General features: G+C 43.4%; 1 protein-coding gene across 5 annotated transcripts in view; it reads left to right on the forward strand.

Annotated features, from left to right (window-relative positions):
* The window catches only part of NELL2 (neural EGFL like 2), a 1,115,698-nt gene extending 1,091,789 nt beyond the window's left edge, over window positions 1-23,909 (forward strand). For 4 of the 5 annotated variants that reach the window (XM_078674276.1, XM_078674273.1, XM_078674275.1 and 1 more), the window contains one exon: window positions 23,156-23,909. In XM_078674276.1, coding sequence (XP_078530402.1) covers window positions 23,156-23,206 — 51 coding nt within the window. In that variant the 3' untranslated portion in view covers window positions 23,207-23,909. The remainder of the gene's footprint in view (window positions 1-23,155) is intronic. The other variant, XM_078674277.1, reaches the window with a different exon arrangement.
* Window positions 23,910-24,194: the final 285 nt, after the last annotated feature.

The raw sequence follows: 24,194 nt of genomic DNA on the forward strand, positions 1-24,194 counted from the left end.
GAACATAACATATGTTGTATCACAGCAGGTACAGGATGCAGGTGACAGAGCCCTGATGTACGGAAGGGTGAGCCTGGTGTTTGTAGGCCTAACAAGGAATACAGCATTGAGTATTTATTATCAGATGTCTCAATGGTCAGACTGAATCAGATGAGTTGTCTTGCGAAATGGGGAGGTTGGAATTGGGGGGTTGTGGATGTAGCGAATCTTCGCAACATGGCATCTTCTCTGACACAAGTGAGAAGCAGTGGCAAGGCTTTAAGTGGGATAAAAAACAGGGGGATCTCTAAAAAGGAGTGAGGCAAAGATATTAAAGGGGCATGACCTACACAATTAAGGGGATGTCCTAAATCAAATTGCGCACTGTACGAAAAACACTTCTGTGTTTGTTTTAAAAGCCTACAATGTTGCATAATGTGTAAAAACGGATTCTAAATAAGGGTATACTCACATAACCCTGACTTTTAATGAATGACTCTTAATGCAGTGATGTAATGTGATGCAATAAAATAAAATAAAACACCACTCTGTGTTAAAAAAAAATACACCTTCATTACATTTTGGAGACAGCCTATCAAATCAAACATGATGTTTGTTGCACCATTTACATGTCCCTTCCGATTATGGCCAAGCGACCAAAGCAGATCCCCACTGAAATGAGAAGAACAGTCACCCAGGCCCTCGTCAGCAGCAGGTTGGACTACGGAAACACCCTCTAGGCAGGAGCCTTGGCCAAACTCCTGAGACGGATCCAACGCATCTAGAACGCCTCTGCACGCCTGATGCTCAACATCCCTCACCGCAGCCACATCACACCCCACCTGAGAGGCCTGCACTGGCTCCCAGTTAACAAGAGGATGACCTTCAAGCTCCTCACCCACGCACACAAGGAACTCCACAACACCGGACCAACGCACTTCAACAGACGAATCAGCTTCTACACCCCCACCCGACAGCTCCGCTCCGCCGACCTCGCCCTCGCCACAGTATCCTGCTTCTGAAGAGCGACCTCCGGTGGCAGATCGTGCTCCCACCTCGCCACCAAGACCTGGAACACCCTCCCCATCCACCTACGGCAGAACAAAGACCTGCTGACCTTCAGAAAACTCCTCAAGACCTGGCTTTTTGAGCAGTAGCAGCATTCCCCAACCCAGCGCCTTGAGACCCTCATGGGTGAGTAGTGCGCTTTACAAATGATATGATTGAAAGCAGGCACCGAGCACAAGTTGTCCTTGGAAGACGCAAATACATGCATTCAAAAGGCATGGGGGATCCAAAGGCAAGCTTCCCCAGTTGTAGTGTTTTAAATCCTGATATTTTCTTAACTTAATGTGTAATTGGTTAAATAGCACTCACGTTAGTGTGCTGTGTGTTGAAGGCAATCCTTCTTTGACTGTTGAGTGTGCAGTGGAGCACACGACACACTCCAAACGTATCTGCCTGCCTTGTGCAACAGCAGTCAATGAGTGAACAGGACACATTGACAATAAATGCCCACAGACGTGTCTCTCCTCCATGCCGCATAAATGAATATATGACATAAGTGAAACGTATTGAATCCCGACTCATTCCTTGCATAACTTTTTTTCTATAACCTAAAATTGGTGCTGTTTCACACTCACGTGGGCACAGCTCTCATGCTGCCCCACATCAGCCTGGAAGCTAAACTGTTACCGCATTTGTTTATTGGCCTGTTTGACCCCTGAAGTGGTTACTACCAATACCAAGATACATACATGCATCTATTGTGCACTCCTGCCTCTGCAGCTGAAACACCAATTCATCGATATCAAGCGGCGAGGAGGAGAAAAAGGTGTGACAAAAAGGGGAACTGCGTGGTCTTTAAATCATTACTTAAAACCAGGCTGGTCCCTGCCAAGTGCCAATCATGACTCTCCTTATTCCGATGTGGTGTCTTTCCAGGGATGATTACGTTTTGCCAACACTACACCAGTGGCAAAGGTCAGAACATTAAGCTGGGCTGCTGAAGGAGGCTTGTAAGAAATTAGGTTTCTGGTTTAAGTGTCATACTGCTTATAATTTCCCAAGTAAAATTGTGTATTTGTTGGACAATATAACCATCAGTACTGTGCGTGACTGATTCCATGCTCACCGATCGAGTATGTTGGACTTAGACCTGCTAGCTCATAGTGCACTATCTGTTCCCCTAACCTGACAAGGTAACAGATGGATGTGAAACCTCAGAACATGACTCATCAAGAAAATCATGATACCAGACATAGAACCCTTGCACCTAGTTACTTATGCATACCCTAAGAGACACACAAGAAATACACAGTAAAGCATTTAAATGTTTATTGAAGCATTGTGATTCTTGAGTGAAATAATTGTTCTGCAATAATCAATAGAAGGAAACAGCATAATGTGATTAGCATTACAAGAATGGTGAAAAAGATAAACAGTTCAACCATTTTGCTGATTACAGAAGATATATACTTGCGTACAAGTATAATATATAGGATATTGTACTCCTACAAAGCTCATCCTAGCCTATCATTTCTAGTGTTAGTGAATCTGCCAAATCCCTGTAGGTTGATTTAACTCCCCATTAACTGCTTGTTAGTGTCATCAAGCTATCTGTCCTGCTGGAGAGCTAGGCAGCATCCCTCACATGAGGATAACAGGAATCAGCAGGGCTGGAATTCTGGCATCGTTCAACCTCAGTGCCAGCAAACTGAGCACAGAGCAGTCAGGCTTAACTGAGAGGCTATGTGTAAAGTATTTGTGCAACAAGTCAAACAGTAATACAGTGAAACTGAGTGACGTTTGATAAATTCAGGACTAAAATGACAAAAATACAATCAGCAGAACAGGAGATATGCAAGTTTAATGATTTCAGTGAAAATAGCTCCAAAAAGCTTAAAGTGGCAACTGTAGATATCTGGTCTCACTGGACCTGGACAAAGTCACAAATTCAGGCTGACTACGATGGAGAGTGGGTCAGCTACAGAACGCAGTTAGGCCAACTGAACAAAGTACCCTAAATCCTGGTTTGTGGAGCATTGTGAGGGTCCATGTCACAGATGCGTCGTGCTGCCAAAGCACGCGTCGGTTCTGAGATGCAGCAAGGCTACGTTGTGGAGTCCTGTGTCAACATTGAGGATTCTGTCCTCAAGGGTAACCCTGGGTGGTGAACTCCCCTCCCTTCATGGAGTTTTCAGAGTTACCTGCATTCCGTGCGTCACTGAGCTCGCGAAGTGCAGAAAACCCTGTTTCGCTATGCAGAATTTTTTTTCCCCCTCATGATCAGCAACGGTAAGTTGGCAAGCGCGAGCTGCCGCTCGGGTAGAATTTCTACCCTGGTGGCAGGAAGATCAGTATGAACTGCAGTTTGCGCAGTACTCCACCACTTGTGGAACTCCACCCAGGCCTATTCAAGGTTTTGGGATGTGAAGTCCAGCGTTGAGGATGCATTACACAGTCAAGGTGATGCATCAATTCTGATAAGCTGGGAGGTTGCGATGCAGAGTCGGTCATCATCGTCATGCTATCAACAAGGGACGTAAGGGCCTGTGCCAAGGATGCGTCATGCAGTAGCAGTCTGATGAGGCAACTGGTATGATGCAGGTCTTTGCCACTGAGTAAATCCACGAAGCAGCAGCGATGCATCAGTTCTTCTTGGAGTTGCGTCGCACAGCAGAGGAAATAGGCTGGTTCCTCAAGGTCCACAGAGGCTGGCAGAGACCACTTACAATGGTCCAGGACTGAGGTGGCACCACTTGGCATTGTATACTCACAGGTGGCAGAGCCCAGGTGCTGGGGCCACAGTTGTTGCAGCCTTCTGTCACTGAGGCTCAAACCAGATGGCCAGACAACTAACTCTTGAATCCCTCTAGGGTGCTGGGTTCAACACATGCAGGTCCAGTCCAACTCACCCAGGCAAGAGAGCAGCAGGCAGAGGGTCACCACAGCACTGCAGCAGTCCTTCAGAGTAGCGGTCTATCAGAGTGACAGGCCTTTCAGCAGCACAGTAGTCCATATTCCTGGCAGAGTATTCACAAGAACAAATGTTCATTGGAGAGTTAGTGTCTGAGGTCCAATATTTATGCCCAGTTCTGCCCTTGAAGTGGGAAAAGCTTCTGGAGGTTCTCCTTTGAAATACACAGGTGTCTTGCCTTACTGGTCCTGGCTCCTGATTGATTAACCACAGGTGGTATGCAGCCCTTTATCTGGAGGCAGGGCTCATCCTATTCAAGTGTAAGGACTGTACATAGCTCCTCACTCCTATCCTGCCAGTGATGGTCCATCCAGGCACACCTAAGCTCTCTATTGTGTGTTGCTGTCTAGGAGAAATGCACAAAGCCCAGTTACACCTACACCCAGTCATGTGACCCAGAGACTAGCCTACAGAAGCAAATGGTTAAAGCAGAAAATTGCCAACTTTCCATAAGTGGCATTTTCTCAATTGTAATTAAAAATCCAACTTTACCGTAAGAGAGGATTTTACATTACAATTCCAAAGACACAAAACATGAACTGATGACCTGTTCCCATTTGGAAGTTACAGCCTATTAAATGTATTAAGGTATCTCAAATGCTATCTTGTGGGAGTGGTAGGCCCGGCGGCAGTGAAAAACAAATGTAAGAGTTTTTCACTAGCAGGACATATACAATTTAAAGGTATATGTCCTAAGTGTTTAAGACACTGCACCCTGCCCTCTGGGCAGCCCAGGGCCAACCCTAGGGATGGCATATGCATTAAAATGAAGATTTGGGCCTAGAACAATGTTTATTTTGCCAGGTTGAAGTGACAGTTTAAAACTGCACACACATTCTGCAGTGGAAAGCCTGATTTGGTTTGAAAGGGCTACTTAAGTGTGTGTCACAATCAATGGTGAAAGCACACTGGCAGCATTTACATTACAGGCCCTAGTTACAATTAGTATCACTTTACCAGGGACTAAGCAAGTTAAATATGCCTATTGGGTATAAGCAAATATTACCATGTTTTGAGGAGTAAGTACATGCACTTTAGCACTGGTTATCAGTGGTAAAGTGTGCGGAGTCCTAAGGCTAGAAAAATGAGATCAGCAAAAAATGGAGGAGGAAGACCACCCTAAGGCTGACAGACCTGAAAAGGTTCCAAAGTAATCCTAGGCACATTGCTCGAATCAAGCAGATAAAGGAGCCATGGTGAGCCCAGGATGCTTTTGAAAAAATCATCCAAGGCCCTCCTTCTTCCAGTTGCATTTCATTTACATGTTCTGTGATAGAGGTGGAGGTACGACTGGCAGGTGTAGCATGAGCAGAGTTTACAATGTCTGTCTACCAGTTGGTATTGCCAGGCCAGGGCATTAAAACGGAGCCCGATAGGGTCCATTTTGATGCCCCCTTTTTAAAACTGGTACAAAAGCGGGTGGCTTGTTTCTGGTCCAGGGAAGGCATGGCTTGGCAGTTCGGGCTGGACTGTTCCCATGAGGCAGACTGATTTGCATATGGCCATATCTGAACTGGGGTGGCAGAGTGGGCTAAATAACGGTGATGGATTAAGCCCAGATCTGTTGACTGGGTGTGAGTGTTTGATTGGTTCAGATGCTCCGTCCATCACCACCCCCTTTTGTACCACCCCCTTTTGTATCCCTTTTTAAAACTGCCAGTGCTCAGCACCAGGTGGACCTGGCCCACTTAAAGCCCTAAGCAGAGGACAACATGAGAAGCATGACTTTTATGGTCATCAGAACCCTATTCCAGTTGCAACAACACGCACCTCTGTGGGTTGATGGCACATCAGACAATACTGACAATGAAAGAGGAGGACAGACTTTCCTTTGCAGTACACACAACTCCATTATGTGTGTGTTGAACCCTATACGCCATCTCCGTTAAATGCTGGGTCATTAGAACAGATGCCTGATTTGTCACTGGGGCCTTGATTTATTGTATGGTTTACAGAAGCAAGGAATATGGTTCTGTTGTATAGCTCCTATATATCCTTATATCGTGTTAAGTTAGCATAGGTACATTTGAGATTTAAACGCCATTTTTCCTTTCTTGCAACTTCTGCACACGACCCTTAATTGTTGACTTAGCTTTCGACCTAGTGGTTTGCCGTGGTGTATGTGAGAATAATATGTTATTGCTCTGATATCAGTTTTGTTTGTTAAACCATGTCTGCACGGAGAGTGCTGAAGTTTCAGGAGCAACACGATATGGAATTGTTATGAGGTCTGATCTCCACGCCTTCATAGTCATAACACAAGTGCAGCCTTTGCCAACTTGGGGTTGAGGCGGGATTGATATTGCTTTGCACGAGAATTGTTAACACACTTGATGCGGTGCACATGCAGAGAGAGCTGGTGTATGCTGATGTGATTCCTTCATGCTAGGACACTAAGGTATGGGCCCGCCCTAAAACAACCCAAAGAGACCTTCTTAGCTAATAATATAATATATGTGTTAGGGAGGGTGAGATATAAGTGTTGTTAACTCTTATTCATTACAGCATGTTAACATGCTGTCACCATTCGCTTTTTATGTCTTAGTAACTATGCTGATAATTTTGCTACTGATAATAAGTATACTTGTATTATCTAAGATACTGCGCCTGAGAAGACGGCATTAGTAAATAAACATTTCAAATGCACATGTGTCTTCTTTACTCCATGTTCTGGTTTGTAATGATAATATAACGAAAGAGTGTTCATGAGTCCCACGTACCCTGAGGTACTGTAAGTTCATGTTCTGGTTTGTCTAAACATTGGGAGTTTGATATGTCCAATGAGACACTGTAGCTAGCTCGGTAAGGGGTGAGTTGGTTGCTAAGGTAAGTTTTGGGACACCCTAATTTGCCGAGGTTCCACTCCTCTGTGCACAGTTCTGTGTGAGTACAGAAACCCTGCAACAGTTCTTGTAATGTTCTGATGATTCTAATCCAGTTTATTACAGCCTTCCCTTCATTTTATAAATTTCCTAGAAATGAGCAATGTACTGGTGAACGGATCCAATGTACATCTTATGACTCATGACAATGCACATCTTTACTAAGGACTGTTGCCTATATTGTTCTTTGTCATCATAAGCTTCTGTTTCAATACAAGACTTTTCGTCCCATTACAGACCACACTGGTGAGATGATTGAGACAGACTCATATTAGGAGTATTAGTATGTGCATGGGCATACTACTGTTATTAAATCAGTTCATAGATAGTTGTGAACAAATTAAAATTAAAACTAAACTTGGATAGCACTGTTTCTTGCTTTCTATTTGTCACAACTCACTATTGTGTTTGGACCTGTCAGCATATGGATGCACATACTTTACAGGCAAGTCTGCCTATTACATCTGAATTAAAAAAATATATATTTCTATAGTGCAGGTTCCCACAAATAGTAGAAATAACAAATGCATACGTAATTGCATGTTGAATTCATGAATATGGTTTGCTGCAATTTGGTGAGAATGTGTTTCAAAATCATACTTATGTAATAAGAATATGGTAATCAACCTGCCTAGAATGATTTTGAGTGAACTGCTAATTACAAGGGAGACTTAGCACCCCTGAATTGTTCATCAAGGTGATAATGGCAAGGCCATTGTTCTTCAAGGAGCCTGGGAATTTCAATGGGTACGGTTCCAGTAGCTAGTTACTGCCTTACCCACCAACCCTGCTCTAATGGACATAGGCCCCTGTAGCTAGCTCGGTAAGGGGTGAGTTGGTTGCTAAGGTAAGTTTTGGGACACCCTAATTTGCCGAGGTTCCACTCCTCTGTGCACAGTTCTGTGTGAGTACAGAAACCCTGCAACATGGCGCCCAACGGTTTCGGTGGTCTTATATCATGACACTCGAGTAGTTTATCGTTCATGCCTTAACCCCTTCACATCCGTTTCCGGAAAACGGGGTGTCGGTGAAACCTACCTATTTTTTGAAATAGGTCTTTATTCAAGCTTGATTCTTTCTTAAACGGTTTCTTTGAATTACTACCCAGTTGTGCTACAAAGTATTCTTTGTGTGTTCTTGTTTCCAGTGTTGTCATGGCGGCGGTGGCTATTGCGCAGCATAGTCGCGTAGCGGTACGCAACCATCTTCAGACGTACCAGGTCCCAGTAGATGGGATGGCTGTGATTTTCGTGGTATGTGCAGATCCGGCGTTTCCTTACGAGTTGTTTTACTCTTGGGTTACGTTTCCGGCTGTGGACGCTAATTCTGGTTTGTTCCACTCCTACACCGCCTCGGATGTCCCAGCTGAATATACGCCGTACAGGGCATTGGAAATACCTATTGATCATTGGCAGCATCGAGTTTGGTTTGATGGCGCCCTCCCCCACTCTTTGTCCGCTGCGAGGTTAGGTCCACTCTCAATTCCAGGTACAAATTGGCCTGCGTTGGGTGGCTTTACCCCGCACCCGAATCACGGGGCTTGTACCCTGGCAGAAATTCGCAGGCTACATGTTGTTTCCATTTCCGTGATTCGTGCTTTAGTGCAATACATCGGTCGACATCTTCCTGGTGGTCCCCAGGGGGGTGCGGCCGCTCCCATGGAACGAGGCGGAATGCGTCTCAATCCAGTGATGGTTAATTCGGTTTTTGGTGCGCGTCCTGTTGACAACGATGACTTCCCATTCTGGCTAGCAGAGAAGTTTGATCAACTGGAGGCGGTTTTTCCGAATTCTACTCCTGCTGATAAACATAGAATGTTAACGATTACTCTACCGAAGGATATTACTCCTGAACTTGCTGACTGTGAAAGCTGGGGAAAAACTTTTGCGGCAGTTTATACGAGGTGCTTCGGCACCCCGTCTATGAATGCTCTGCCTGAAATCATTAGACGTGTTCAGAATGATCACGGTCCAGAGGCAGCGGTTGAATTGGGTATGCGCCTGTGTGGTTCTTTTGAGATTGTAAGTGATCTCATTCTCTCCAATGTTAAAGGAGATGCAGTTAACTTTCAGGTGTCGAATGCTTTGGCTGCTCTGCCCGATGCCGACAAACCCCGCCAGTTAGCAAAGATTGTGGTGGCCGCTTATAAGACAATTGGCCGCACAAGTAGAGGTCTGAAATATTTTCCAGTGAAGGATAAAAAACAACCTCAGGGACAATCTGCAGTGACAGATGTCCAGCCCAAGTCCAAAAAACAGAATTGGCCTAAAAAACAGACACAGGGGAAGCAGACTAGGCAAACTCAGGATCCTGTTCCTGCAATACAAGCTCCTGCGCCGGCAGACAGAGTTTATGATTTGCGCGATCGCGCGATGATTAAATCACCTGATCGTTTTCAGGGTTCTGATCAACGCTCTCCTCGTTCCTTTCAGGAAACATCGGCCCAGAAGACCGGTGGTGGAGGAGGGGGTGGACGTGGACGTGGTGGCCAGCAAGGACGTGGTCAGTCCCGCCAGACAGACGGCGCAGTGAAGCAGGAGGATTCTACGCCTAAGCGTCCGCAGTTTGCGAAGAAGAAAGTCGCGGCCTTAACAGCGCATAGATATGCCACAGATAGTGAGAACGCGGCTTCGGAATCTGACGTGGGCTCTGACCTTGCTGGACAGCGCGGCGGAGATTACCATAGTCAGAGAGGCGCTCCGTCCACTACTGAGGGTGACAGCGACTGAAGTTTTTGTTGTTATAGAAACAGCCGATACGAGATTGGCTCCCCCTGAAAGACTTTTTGAAATTGTCCTGTTAATTGAAGGTGACATACAGCGTACTGTCAGAGGGGTATTTTGGGAGAACCTTTCGTCTACGTACGACATTTTGCTTTCCGAGGCTGACTGGCCCCCACCTTTTGTGCTCGCAGCGCCGCGAGGGGAGGAGGTAATCCTTCCCAGTTTCGCGCACACTGTCTCAACTGAGCATGCGCAGCATTTTGCAGAAGAGTGGGCTCGTGCACTTGCACCGGCTCTCTACCGCAACCAATGTGGTTGGGACAAATTGTCCCCATGCCACGAAATTCCTTTGCGGTCTGAGCCGCAGCCTCAGCCTCAATATCCCGTACGGCGTGAAGCTAAAGCGGCCGTCGCAGAAATCCTTGAACAATTGGAATATCAGGGAGTTATTGAAACGTGTGTGTCACCAATGAATAATCCCCTTTTTACTGTGACCAAACCTGACGGATCATATCGTTTGGTATTGGATTACCGGCATTTGAACTCGCATTGCCGTAACTGTGCAGTACAGAATACTCACGGCTCTGCCCTAGTGGATAGTCTAGTGCGTAAGCGTTTCAAGACAACGCTTGACATTTCCAATGGTTTTTATGCCCACAGACTGGATGGCTTTAGCTCCCAATGGACAAGTTTTACGTCCGCTGGTGTGCAAAAATGCTTCCGGCGACTCCCAATGGGCTACAAAAATAGTCCTGGGGTCTTCACCTCCAGAATAGTCACACTATTGGAGGGAATCGATCCGGATGCATGTTCTTATGTGGATGATATTTATCTCACAGACGACGAAATTTGGATGCATCTGTGTCGAGTGAATTCCATAATTTGTACCTTTGCAGACATGGGTTACAAATTTAATTTTGCAAAATCGCACATTGCAGAACACACAGTGTTGTTTTTGGGCTATGAGCTCAACAATGAAGGTAGAGGTTTGGCTCCTCACTTCTTAGAGAAGTGCGCACAATTGCGCGCGCCAACAACTCTGAAAAAATTACAATCTTTACTGGGCTTTTTGAATTTCGGCAGAACTTACATTCCGGATTATGCCCAGCGTATCAAGCCTTTGTATGCTTTGATACAACCAACTTTCTCAAAATCATGCTGGCTGCCTGAGCATTCAGCCATTTTGCAATCCTTGCAGGCTGATCTGCTCGCTTCGAAATATTTACTGACTCGTGATAACCACACCAACCTGGTAATAAGAATAATTCCCGGGACGGTGGGTTTCACATACCTCACTTTTAATGAAGGTGACACAGTACCTATCGCTTACAAGTCACACTTGTACACTTCGGCTGAGATGCGGTTTCCCACAGTGGAAAAAGTTTTAACTGCTGTACAGATGGCAATTCTAAAAGAACGAGCACTGTCTCAGGGGAAACGCATGCTAGTGGTAACACCCTGTCCTCATTTGGAGGCAGTCACGAAAGCCAGTGTACCGAATTCAAAGGCTTTGCACCCTCGGTGGATTCAGTGGGCAGCGTCATTGTCATCCACGGATGTCATGTTTATTTTTGACGCTTCCTTACGGTCGCAGGAGTACTTGCAGTATGAATTCGTTCATCCTGCTCCTCTGGCTATGCGACCTTTGGAGGACTTCCATTGCATCATTTACACTGATGGGTCGGCGCAGGTTGCGCATGGCTCTAAACATGCCTACGTTTCCGCATGCGCCATTGTGGTCGGTGCTATGTTGAATGATGAGTTCGTTTCCAGGGAAGTGCACACGTTGCCCCTGGGCGATTGCACCGCACAATTGGCAGAGCTTCGTGCTCTCTTACTAGCTTTGGGGTACGCAGATCCAAGTGTTACTACTCTAATTGTAAGTGATTCTTACTACTGTGTCCAGTCTTACAATGAAAACTTGTTCTTTTGGATTCAAAATGATTTTCATGATTCCAAGGGTAGCACAATAAAACATAAAATGATCTGGGTTCGAGTGGCAGAGCTTAAGGCTATGTTGCCACTCGTTTATGTGATTCATACTCTCGGTCATCAGCGCGTAGGAGTTCACGCTGTTGGCAACTCGCTTGCTGATGAAGCGGCGAAATCAGCAGTATCTACATACTTAGTTGCAGCAGTTACTAGGTCTAAAACCAAGATTGATAGCGACATCTTGGCAGCGATTGCTGCCTCTGAGAAGGGAAGTAAACATCCTTCGGGATTCCCTTCGAAGTATAAATACCACTTAAGTCCCGAAAAGGTTCCTTTTGTGACAATTCCTGATGTTGGGGAACGGCTGATTCCCAACTCGGATCGCAGAACAGACTTGATTACAGCGGCTCATGAAGGTGTGGCGTCTGCGCATGCGGGCGTCTCAGCCACTGTAACGCAACTACAACAACGTTTTTGGTGGCGGGGACTGTACAAACAGACGCGTGATTATGTCCTTCTTTGTGACATATGCCAGCAGATTAAACCTTCAACTGCTACGCGTCCGCCACAGACTCAGTTGTACATTTCTAATAAACCACTAGGCTGTGTTTATTTAGATCACTGCGGTCCTTTTTCATCTGATACTGCGTATAAGTACATCTTAGTAGCAGTTGACTCATGCACACGCTTTGTGTGGGTATGGCCACATCGCAGCGCTGATTCACGGACTGTCATTAGAGATTTGCGTATCTTTATAGGGATTTTTGCCTGTGGTACCTTCCATTCGGATCAGGGTCCGGCTTTCGCCTCTAAGGCGTATAAGGATGCCATGACTTCGATGGGGGTCCAAGTCAAGTTTTCGTCACCCTACAGACCTGAGGGTAATAGTGTAGTTGAACGAATGAACCGTGATTTAAAGCAATCTTTGACAGCCCGAGTTATAGGCACTGGCAGAAACTGGCTGGCTCACCTCTATGGCATGCAGCGTGCTCTTAATAATCTCCCTAGAAGGTCTCTGGGTGGGCGGACCCCATACGAAATGCTCTTTGGCATCAAGATGTACGTCCCTGACCTTGACGGTCTAGACTCTGTGGTTCGCGCCACTTCCTTTGACGCAGATGAACATTGCAATGTTTTACAGAATCTACAAAAGACCAGAGACAGTCTTGCAAAGGAACATTTGCCCTCCACATCGGATGATGCGTTGCAGATCCCGGTACTTGGCTGGCTACCCCAAGTTGGAGAACTGGTTCGAGAGAAGATCGACAACAAGAAAGAGTTTGGTCCCTCCTATCGAGCTCCGGTCCCAGTGCTTGGAGTGAAGGGCACAAGAACAGTCATTTTACCACCACTTCCAGGTCGTAAGGAAAACAGGTTTATTTCTATTGACAATGTCAAGATACACAGAGTGGCCGATTCTTCTTAGCATGACACCAGCTGTTTCCTGTCCTTCCATTGTGAGAAATTCAATCATGCCCACTGCTTCTAATATTGAACCTGAAGTGGCCATCGAATTACCTGTTGTTTCCAGTCCATTATTAAATAATTTACCCGGAACTAACGTTGAGGAATTGGACTATACATACCCCACTGATTTGTCCATGCCTGACCTGCAAGCTCGTTTAGCCACGGAATCCAGATTTTCATTTGACTCTGCTTCCCTTGCCTCGAAAAAACCCTCTCAAATTGCAGTATATGCTAGCCTGTTTAAAAAACATTTTTTAATACCTCCTTGGATATACATTTGGCTGGTCCTTTTTTCGGTTTACCTTTTTATGTCAATTGGTTTTGTGTTTTATTTTTTTCGAATTATGAATGGACACTATGTCGAGGAGAGAACTTGCATTACTCATTTAAATGGAACTTTGGCCCCACTTTCCTCTTCACATTCTACACACAGATTAAAAAGAGACTTGACTTTGGTTAACATCACAGCCTGGCCTGTTCTGGATGGAATCGCGTGGGATGCAGTTCGGTTTCAAATTCATGGCCCAACGGAAGTCGTTAATGTTCCTAATGTACTTAGAGTGAATATGGGGGATGTGGTGAAACAAAACATTCGTTCTGATGATTGGGATGTTAATGCTGTGGAAAGTTTGTTTTCTGATTTGAAATACTATGCTGCTTTTGATGCTGAGGATTTATATTTAGAATCTGCTAATTATGGTGAATTGTTCTGTTACCAACATTATGGCAATCACTTCTTACACAAAACATCTTCCCGAAGGGATGCTGTTAATTTTACTCAGTGGGAACATTGCCCGGCACCTACACAAGGGAGTTCAGAAACGTTTCTTAAAAAGTATACTTATTTCACTGACTTTAATCAGTCCAATCCCGAGTCCTTTTATTTTAGGTTTCAAAGACAGCCACTGTCCAAGGTTAGACTTACCGATACCAAATTGTTGTATTCGAAGGCCTTCCTAAATCAATTAGTTACTGGGGGCTATGAGTTATGGAAGGAAACCATAGACCTTAAATCGGTTTGGGGTTCAAGGGCCTGGCAGGTACGAGGCACTGAGGCTTTGCACCGTGCATGTCTCATCCCGAATCATATGTTGTTTTTAAATGAAACCATTTCCCAGACCACATGCTTTGGATTGGCTACATCTAAAAGGTTGAACACCCCGTCTTTCCCGGAGTTGGAGGAATATGAGGATTGGAGTAATTTTACTCAATTGTCCATTAAAGATATACAGGCTCTGCTTCTTAATTCCTCCTTTAACATTTCCAGTATGAATCCTAAGGGTTGGCTGCTTTGGCACCGTAGTGCTGATTCTTGCCAAAAAAGATTTTTGAATATAACTGACGGTTTTAAGACTGTTAGATCTGATCCCCGGTTTGATTTGAGTCATACTGTCACCTCTTACTCTGTGGGCAAGTTGTGTCAAGCTTGGCTGAAACATTCAACTTTACCTGCGGTTAAGTATCACCTTTCCAAACTGAATGCAGACGTGGATTTAAATGATTTCATTAAAGGCCCAGCTAGTGGCAGGTCGAAAAGGTGGTTATATGGGGTTTACAATGAAATTTGGAAACTGTCACAGATTGAGGCTGCTTCACGCCTTAGGGCTATTGATCAGGCGAATCTTGAGAAAGTGCTTGCAGTTGTTGACAATAGCATTAACGTGCTTTCCTCTAGAATTTACACATTAGATAATATTGTGTCGTCTGTTGTTGATATTGTGCATGATGAAGTGTCTGTATTATACCATGGTCAAAATCAATTACGGTCAATCATGCAGTTTGCATGGACACTTCAGACTCTGAAAATGGGTAAAGTTCCCTGGGGATACATGAACGTTTCCTCTTTGTTTGCACCGTTTAATTTGACAGACAAACAACGCTTGCTTTCAATGCGTGATGCTTCCTTTTCTATGCTACATATTGAAAGGTTGGAATCTTTGCCTTTTTCTGTGGCAGAGGCCACTGCTGCTACGTGGCTTATCCACGGTTTAATAACACTGCCTTTTGCTTTATATAAGTTTTCAAATTGTATGAAATATGTGCCAATAGGTCGTTTTGAACCCTTGGGTAGCGGTTTTCTTCATGAGGTCTGGTCACTCCCATACACATACAGATGTTTCAAGGATGAACAGGAGGTTTATCTAACAGGGGATGAGTGTACTGAGACGCCAGATCATTCTTTAATGTGCAGACACATACAGTTACACGGTTCATGTAACAAGGACCGACCGAATATGGCTTGCGTTTTACAGGGCACGCCAGTTCCTGCTATCATCCCCACGTTTAAATTGTTAGAGAATGGTAGTTATTTAATGCTCAATAATGAAAACTGTTGTGGTTTAATTAAAGGTATAGCTTTCATAGTAACAGTAAGTGAGCGAGTTATTTGCTGCAGAAATGTTCTTTATCCTCCCACACGTGAACATAGGGAGTCTTCCATTTGGCCACAGATACCGACCTTGGGAGCAGAATTCAGCGGCATGGCTAGAATAAGAGCTCTATTGTCCCAGAAAGAGGTGGCCTTGAGCTCGGCCCGTGAAACTTTCGTGCTTCACATTGCTAACACCCGTACGGAGGTTCAGGCTCTTTTAAACACTGATTTGCCTTTGCATTTCGGAGCCATGGTCCGTTCTATCTTTAACGCATCCTCCACAACGGGCCTAGCACATTTTTTTAAAGTTGTTAGCGGTGGTCTCGTGACTTCCTTTGAGAAGATTTTTGGAGTCATCCCTGCCTTCTTCCATTCTATTTTTTCGTCCTTATTTGGAGGGTTCCCGTTTTTACTTGCATTAGCGGCTGGCGCATTGGTGGTTTTCTGCCTTTTTAAATATGGATGCCCTTCCTGTGCAAGACCACGCTCATCTGCTACTGACGCGGTTTCGCAACCGCATGCTTGATTATTATGGCACACTGCCGTTGGCGACTCTAAGCACGGCGTTTGGATTATCTTTTCGGTTCTCCTATTTCACCTGTGTCCAGCCTGTATTTCGCTGCCTGACCTGTGATTTCCTTTGGGCCATTGATTTGTGTCTCTGCGGACCAATATCTTCTGACGTCGATTTTGATCAACTGATGAGTCCTATCATTGCTCACGAGTTGGTTTGTTCTGACGAAAGGATTATGGCCTTGGCGGTGGCACATGGACTAATGGGTCCCTGGGATGTGTTGTCGGCAGCGCAAAATTTCTTGGAACGAGGTTTTCTTGAAAACCCACCGAGCTGTCCTCTGATGGTTATAGAGGATCCGGTGCTGGAAGATCACGTATGTTCCTTTCATCTTTTAAATTGGATGGCTGAACTGTTTTCGGATGAGGACGGTGACTTCCTCCTGGAGGCTGTTGCAGCTTACTTTTCATATACAGTCTTATCATAGACACTGCCTCAAATTGACATGCTGATTGATAGCATTTCCTTGATTTTATTGACTTTTAGTCAAGACATTTTTTTCTTGCCTATTGGCTTGAGCCACATTATACTTGTGGGCTATTTTTTAGCATTAGTTTTTATAATTGAATTTTTATTCATGCTAGTTTATAATTGGATTCTGCTCTCATGTCATGGCACTTCTGTTATCTTATTTAGTCCGTTCTCGGATCATGGGGGGGTGTTGTATAGCTCCTATATATCCTTATATCGTGTTAAGTTAGCATAGGTACATTTGAGATTTAAACGCCATTTTTCCTTTCTTGCAACTTCTGCACACGACCCTTAATTGTTGACTTAGCTTTCGACCTAGTGGTTTGCCGTGGTGTATGTGAGAATAATATGTTATTGCTCTGATATCAGTTTTGTTTGTTAAACCATGTCTGCACGGAGAGTGCTGAAGTTTCAGGAGCAACACGATATGGAATTGTTATGAGGTCTGATCTCCACGCCTTCATAGTCATAACACAAGTGCAGCCTTTGCCAACTTGGGGTTGAGGCGGGATTGATATTGCTTTGCACGAGAATTGTTAACACACTTGATGCGGTGCACATGCAGAGAGAGCTGGTGTATGCTGATGTGATTCCTTCATGCTAGGACACTAAGGTATGGGCCCGCCCTAAAACAACCCAAAGAGACCTTCTTAGCTAATAATATAATATATGTGTTAGGGAGGGTGAGATATAAGTGTTGTTAACTCTTATTCATTACAGCATGTTAACATGCTGTCACCATTCGCTTTTTATGTCTTAGTAACTATGCTGATAATTTTGCTACTGATAATAAGTATACTTGTATTATCTAAGATACTGCGCCTGAGAAGACGGCATTAGTAAATAAACATTTCAAATGCACATGTGTCTTCTTTACTCCATGTTCTGGTTTGTAATGATAATATAACGAAAGAGTGTTCATGAGTCCCACGTACCCTGAGGTACTGTAAGTTCATGTTCTGGTTTGTCTAAACATTGGGAGTTTGATATGTCCAATGAGACACTGTAGCTAGCTCGGTAAGGGGTGAGTTGGTTGCTAAGGTAAGTTTTGGGACACCCTAATTTGCCGAGGTTCCACTCCTCTGTGCACAGTTCTGTGTGAGTACAGAAACCCTGCAACAGTTCTTGTAATGTTCTGATGATTCTAATCCAGTTTATTACAGCCTTCCCTTCATTTTATAAATTTCCTAGAAATGAGCAATGTACTGGTGAACGGATCCAATGTACATCTTATGACTCATGACAATGCACATCTTTACTAAGGACTGTTGCCTATATTGTTCTTTGTCATCATAAGCTTCTGTTTCAATACAAGACTTTTCGTCCCATTACAGACCACACTGGTGAGATGATTGAGACAGACTCATATTAGGAGTATTAGTATGTGCATGGGCATACTACTGTTATTAAATCAGTTCATAGATAGTTGTGAACAAATTAAAATTAAAACTAAACTTGGATAGCACTGTTTCTTGCTTTCTATTTGTCACAACTCACTATTGTGTTTGGACCTGTCAGCATATGGATGCACATACTTTACAGGCAAGTCTGCCTATTACATCTGAATTAAAAAAATATATATTTCTATAGTGCAGGTTCCCACAAATAGTAGAAATAACAAATGCATACGTAATTGCATGTTGAATTCATGAATATGGTTTGCTGCAATTTGGTGAGAATGTGTTTCAAAATCATACTTATGTAATAAGAATATGGTAATCAACCTGCCTAGAATGATTTTGAGTGAACTGCTAATTACAAGGGAGACTTAGCACCCCTGAATTGTTCATCAAGGTGATAATGGCAAGGCCATTGTTCTTCAAGGAGCCTGGGAATTTCAATGGGTACGGTTCCAGTAGCTAGTTACTGCCTTACCCACCAACCCTGCTCTAATGGACATAGGCCCCTTCTATTAAAAGTGCAATATGGACTACCAGACGAAAATTCTCTAGAAAATATGTCCATTATAAGAAAAGGGGGTCTAGGCCAGATTATGGAAAGGCCAGGATTCGTACCTTGATTGATTGAAATTGAACCAAATGACATAGGACTTTTACTTATAGAAAAAGGCAAGCAGGGCCCACTGAATACTGAAGAGAGTTTTGAGCCAAATAAATCTGTGCCTCCCACCAATTAAGGATTAGAGGATATACACCGGCTTCTAAGAGATTTATGGGGCGGATGCACTAATCTATTTTGCAGTCGCAAACACTCTGATTTACAAAATCTGAGGTTTTGAGACTGCACAATAGGTATTTGTGAAACCAATATAAGTAGATAGTAATGATTAAGCGAATCCTAAAATTGGATTCATGAATGGTAACCGATTTGCAATTTGCATGTTGTAGGCATCCATTCCAAATTGCAAATTAGAAGAACTAAATAGTCGCCAACTCCCAAGTAAGGATGGTAACTTATTTGTCAAATGGAAGTGGTAAAGGTTTTAGAGGATTAGTCAGTGGTCCAGGAGACCACTGTCAACTATCACAAAAACCTTTTTTTAAACTTAGAAAAAACAAAGATAGTCTACTTACTTTACTTAAAATCAGACAGAGACGTGGTGGTCAGGTGACCCCTACATGCCACCATCCCATTGATTTTGACCAGTTAGAGTGAGACGCAATTTGAGACTAACCTAAGTAGTAATAGATAGGTAGATTGGATTGGGACCAACTCTGATTCCTTATTTTGAGAACCAACCTATTAGTACATTGGTCACTTCACAAAATACATTCTAGGTGCAAAAAAGACTGGTCACAATTTCTAACCAGACAAATCGTGCATCTAGCCCACAATTGAGGACCTGAAAATTAAATTAATATGGAAGGGTTTGTTTAGCAGGTAAGCAGAAGTCCATTTAGCTATTGTGACTAGTCTAGAAAAGGAGGGCCATCAAAGCTGTTTAGAAGAATTATGTTGGCCATATTGCAAGTCAGATGAAGCAATATCTCCGGGTGCAATACTGCTCCACCTGATCACAAATGGCCCGATGTTCCCACACCTACATTTCCAAGGTTTAGGAACACTAGGCTACAATTTACTGGCTTGAAAATCCAGCCAGTAAAATTGCTTTAGACATGGGCTTCATAGCAGCCTGGGTCTGTATTTGTATCCTTGCTTGATACACAGCCATTGCAGGGGGGAGCATGTAATGCTTCCCCTGCCAGACTACAGTCTTCCTTGCCATCTCACACCCTCACCACCATCCTCCTTCCAGTGCTGGAGAAGGGCAAGGACCAAAATACCAAGGTTGGCAATGGAAAAAAGAGCATTTCCAAATGTAACCTTGCCATCGCCTGCAAGAAGAAACACTAGGATGCCAGAACTGGGATGAAAACCTTTGAAGAAAGGAATGAATGTACATGCCACACTTATAGTTGTGGCAAGATCATCGAAGACCTATTACCCCAGTGTTTTTGGCCCCGATAACCAGTGGTAAAGTTGTTGTGCTCACCCCCTAAAAAATTATTAAATTGGCCTAATTGGCTCATTTCGGTCAGTTACAGGTCCCTGATAAGTGGCACTACATGTACCCAAGAGCATGTAAATTAAATTCTGCCAATGGGCGACTGCACTCATTTCTCTTCCCACTAAAGAAGAACTGCAAGACATGCAGTGCAGTTTTAAACCACCATTTCCTCCTGGCAAAATAATCTTTTTTGCCTGGCCTAAACCTTACTTTGTAATACTTAAAAGTACCCCCTAAAGTAAGCTGTACAATCTTATAGGGCGGGGTGCATGGTATTTAGAAAGGACATGTGTACTCAAGTGTTACATGTTTTTGCAGTGAATAACTCCTAACGTCATAGACGGACACTTGGTTACCTTATTACACTTGATAAGTGATAATTTAGGTTTGGGAACAGATAGAGACGTGCTTCCTCCACTCAATTGATTGTAATTTAAATTTAATGGTGAAGGTGGATTTTAAGGTACTATTCTGAAAATGACACTTTTAGCAAGTTGACATTTTCTACCTGAAACTAAATGTGCTTTTCTACCAGTAGCCAGGTTCACATGAGTGTGAATGGCTCTCCTATGGTGTGTTGTGCATTCCTTCCAGACATGGTGACAAAAGGGCCTTTGATGTAGGGTAGGGTGTTCTTCTACTGTGCAGGATGTCCTGGGGTTGAACTCCTTACTGAGCTTCAAGGGTTAGCCTCAGGGCTTTGCCCACCCCCTTCCTGAACTCGAAGGGCCGCCTGCCCTGCCAATAACATTTTCAACGCAAACTTAGGCCTGTCTGATATTGTTACCCTAGGTGGTTTGGAGCCAAACCCAGGAAAGGGGGAAGATTATACAGGCTGGCACTGGGGATAAAAGTACCACCTTCAGAAACTCTTATCCGAACACTTTTGGAACTGTGGAAGATTCAAAAGGAGGATTAACCTCATGTCTAAAGAAGGCAGAATGGAATAAGTTGTCAGATGAGGGTAAGTTGGCTGACCTCCTGTTTGAGCTACAGAGACAAAACAGGCAGCCAGTGTCTTCCCTGAAATGGCCCAGCACCAATTGCACCTGTTTTAGCTGTGCTGGAGGCCTCTGCTTGAGTGAATTCTAATCCCCAAGAGATGCTCCCCCCAGGTCCTGGACCATTATCTTGCATCAGAGTACATTCATCCTGAACTAAAGGTGAAAAATTCTGATGTTTTGGATGTGTTGCAACGACGAAGCGGACACTTCGTGCTAAACAACAACCATATGTGACACCCCCCAATCCTAATCTCCAGTGACAATTGCTTCCACATCAGCCATCACAGTCTGTGTACCCAGCAGCAGCCCACGTTGACCACCAAATTGAACCACCTGCAACGACCAGCTCTTCGTGCCACAACAGCAACTTTCCAGATGTCTGACCTGCTCTCGCAACAACAACAACTTCTTTGCGGCCCCCGCAAACATGATCCTCCACCTGCACCTGCAGCTCCTTCTGTGGACTTGGACTTGAGGAGATAAACTCTTCAGTGGGACAAACCTAGTCCCTCTATCTGATCCCTTCTTTATCGCAGTCAGCCTGAACTTGTGACTTTAACCCTGTCCAGCTCGACCAGATGAACACAAGTGGTGCTTTGGTGCTTATTGGCACTATTTACTTTTTTACATTATTTCCTCTATTGCTTTGTGAGTTTCTTACTACTTAAAAAAGCTGATAGGGATCACTGACAGAATATCAAGGAGAAGAATATCGAGCTGCTTACTCTCCTGTCTTCCACTCAAGTCAGTTGTTGTGAGGTATGCTAGTTGCATCATTCATTAAAACATGTTGAGCTGTGATTCGTCTCTCCTTATAAACCTGATGATGAGATAAACTTATATTGCGAAACTTAGCCCATCGGGCGTCAAGGCGCCTAACCAAAACATAATAAAAAAACATAATCCTAGGTCCGAGAGCATGTCTATGGGTAGGCCTCGATGAAGAGCCACGTCTTTAAGGATTTCTTAAAAAGCGCCATGGAAGATTGTGTTTTTAGCTCGGAGGGGAGGGCGTTCCACAGTTTAGGGGCCACAGAGGAAAAGGCCCTTCCACCCCATCTGACTCTGTTTGTCCGAGGGACGGATAAAAGGTTCTTGCCAGCGGAGCGTAAGTTTCTACTGGGGGTGTAAGGAACCAGAAGGGAACTTATAGCTTCAGCACAGCCGCCAGACAGAGCGCTGAAAACCAGGCACAGGATTTTAAAAGAGATCCTGGCCTGGATCGGGAGCCAATGCAGACTCTTCCAGGCGAGAGTGGCTGAGGAGATGTTAGGAACATCCAGGACAGTGGAACCTCAGTGGAAACATCTAATATTCTGAATTCACCCTTCCACTCAAGTGTAGTTCCACTGTATATAAAAAAAGCACCTGTGTATAAACACATTTTCTCACCTTAAATTCCAGTCTGTTTCGGGTATTTTCACAAAAGCCTGTAGTGGGAAACTTGCCAAGAGGTAGCAACAGTGGCTCAGGGGTCAATATTACTTTTACCAGTTCCCGAAGATGAGCCTTAAACCTTCCAAAGCAAACTATAGTCACTATTGGCTGTTGTATGTATGAACCTAGCATGACAGAACATTTGCATGATATTATAGTCCTTGAATTGTTAGACCACTCAAAAGCTTTGGGTATAATCGGTCATAACTTTTAATACATTGGCTTTTCCCTTTAGGGTTTCCATGCTCTGATCATTTCTGTGAGACCATAATCAGATATTTACTCTTCCTTCTTTTTACTTTGAAGTTTGAGAAGTCACAAAAATCCACCTTGTTGCTGATCATAATGCACATCTATATATGAACTGTGTATGAACTCATCCAGGTTAAATGAGAAGGACCTGATTGTAATGCCCTCTACAACCCATTTTAGAGAGTGGATGAGTGTGAAATATCTCAGATGTAACAGTAACAAGACTGTAAATATGGTGATCAAAGGCTGTGCAAACCTCTGTGATTACTTGTTATGGCCTTCCACTCAAGGGGCCTTTTGTTTTCTATTTCCTGTGCGAAGAACCTTTCTTCTCAGTGATTGAAGTGTATTATCATCCAGAATACCAGATTTTGTTATGACAGTCTGTTGTCTACCTTCACATGCAGGGATGTCAGCCGTTTTATAAAATGATAATTTCAGTGTTCTTTGTTTCATTCTTCATTATTTTAGTATGGATGATATCTTTTGCTTTTATGCCCATATGCAATATATTTTATCACATAAATGTATCCAAACCAAGTTGAGATTTATTTTTGTTAAATCTAAAGGGCAAAACTCCATTACATCTACAAATTATCTTTTTTTGTATTCTAGAATGGCCACGTTTGTTGTTCGGTGGATCCTCAGTGCCTTCAGGAACTGTGAAGCAAAGATTAAAACCCCTGGAAAATGTCAGGATGAAGAATGTTCCTTTACACCAAATATAAGTCCATTAAGTCACCTTGAAAAGAAATGCGTTAATTGAGGTCATAATAAATAAAAGAACTGGTATAACGAAGAAATATTTGAACAGCAAATTTTTGCTGAAATTATTAATGATCGTGGAAAATCACAGGAAAGTATACACTGTAGCTAAATTGATGCTTAAAATCGTGGGTATTTGTGTCTTTATCACCACACAGGCTATTGAGTTTGTAAAAGAGAGAAATAATTTTGCAAACAATGAGTAAAAAGCTCAAACACTAATGGACATTAAGAGTGTTTGAGATTCTCAAATTCAGAGCTCTGTTAAGCTCATATATTTTTGATTGACAATGCTGTTGAACCAACAGGTTTTCAGTTTTTATTGCCAATGAACAATAGAAAACATTTCAGTGAATTGAGTAAGTCTTTGGCAAAAGATGCATCAACGGATATTCATGTGCTGTGTACACTACAGGTATCTGAGAGAAACGATACCATTTATTGTAAACAAAGAAATGTATGTACAGGCATGGCTTATATTGTTTCCCTCTGAAGAATATGTTTCCAATTTTGTTTAACTGCACTTATTATTTCTTGTTTGGATTGTTTTAGTAAAAGCTTGTTTCCGTGAAAATACTAAATAAATGTTTCTCTTACCTTACAATTACTGGCACATTCGAGTTATTCTTGAATAAGAAATTGAAGAGCAGTTCTGGGATGTCATTCAATGGTATAGTAAAGTTGTCAGCCGTAGTCAAAACAGAAGCAAAAAATAAATGTTTTATGGTGACACTCCCATATATTTTTCATTGTATCTTTTTATACACTCAAAGGCAAATGACAATGAAGTCTTTCCTGGGAATATCTTTATCACAAATCTAATTTCTTTGTAGTTTAAGTTGAATACACATTTAAAAAAAATAGCATTGGTTCATTAAATGCCCTTCAT

The sequence above is a fragment of the Lissotriton helveticus genome, chromosome 1_1 (genome assembly GCF_964261635.1).
Source record: "Lissotriton helveticus chromosome 1_1, aLisHel1.1, whole genome shotgun sequence".
In the NCBI taxonomy this organism is placed as follows: domain Eukaryota; kingdom Metazoa; phylum Chordata; class Amphibia; order Caudata; family Salamandridae; genus Lissotriton; species Lissotriton helveticus.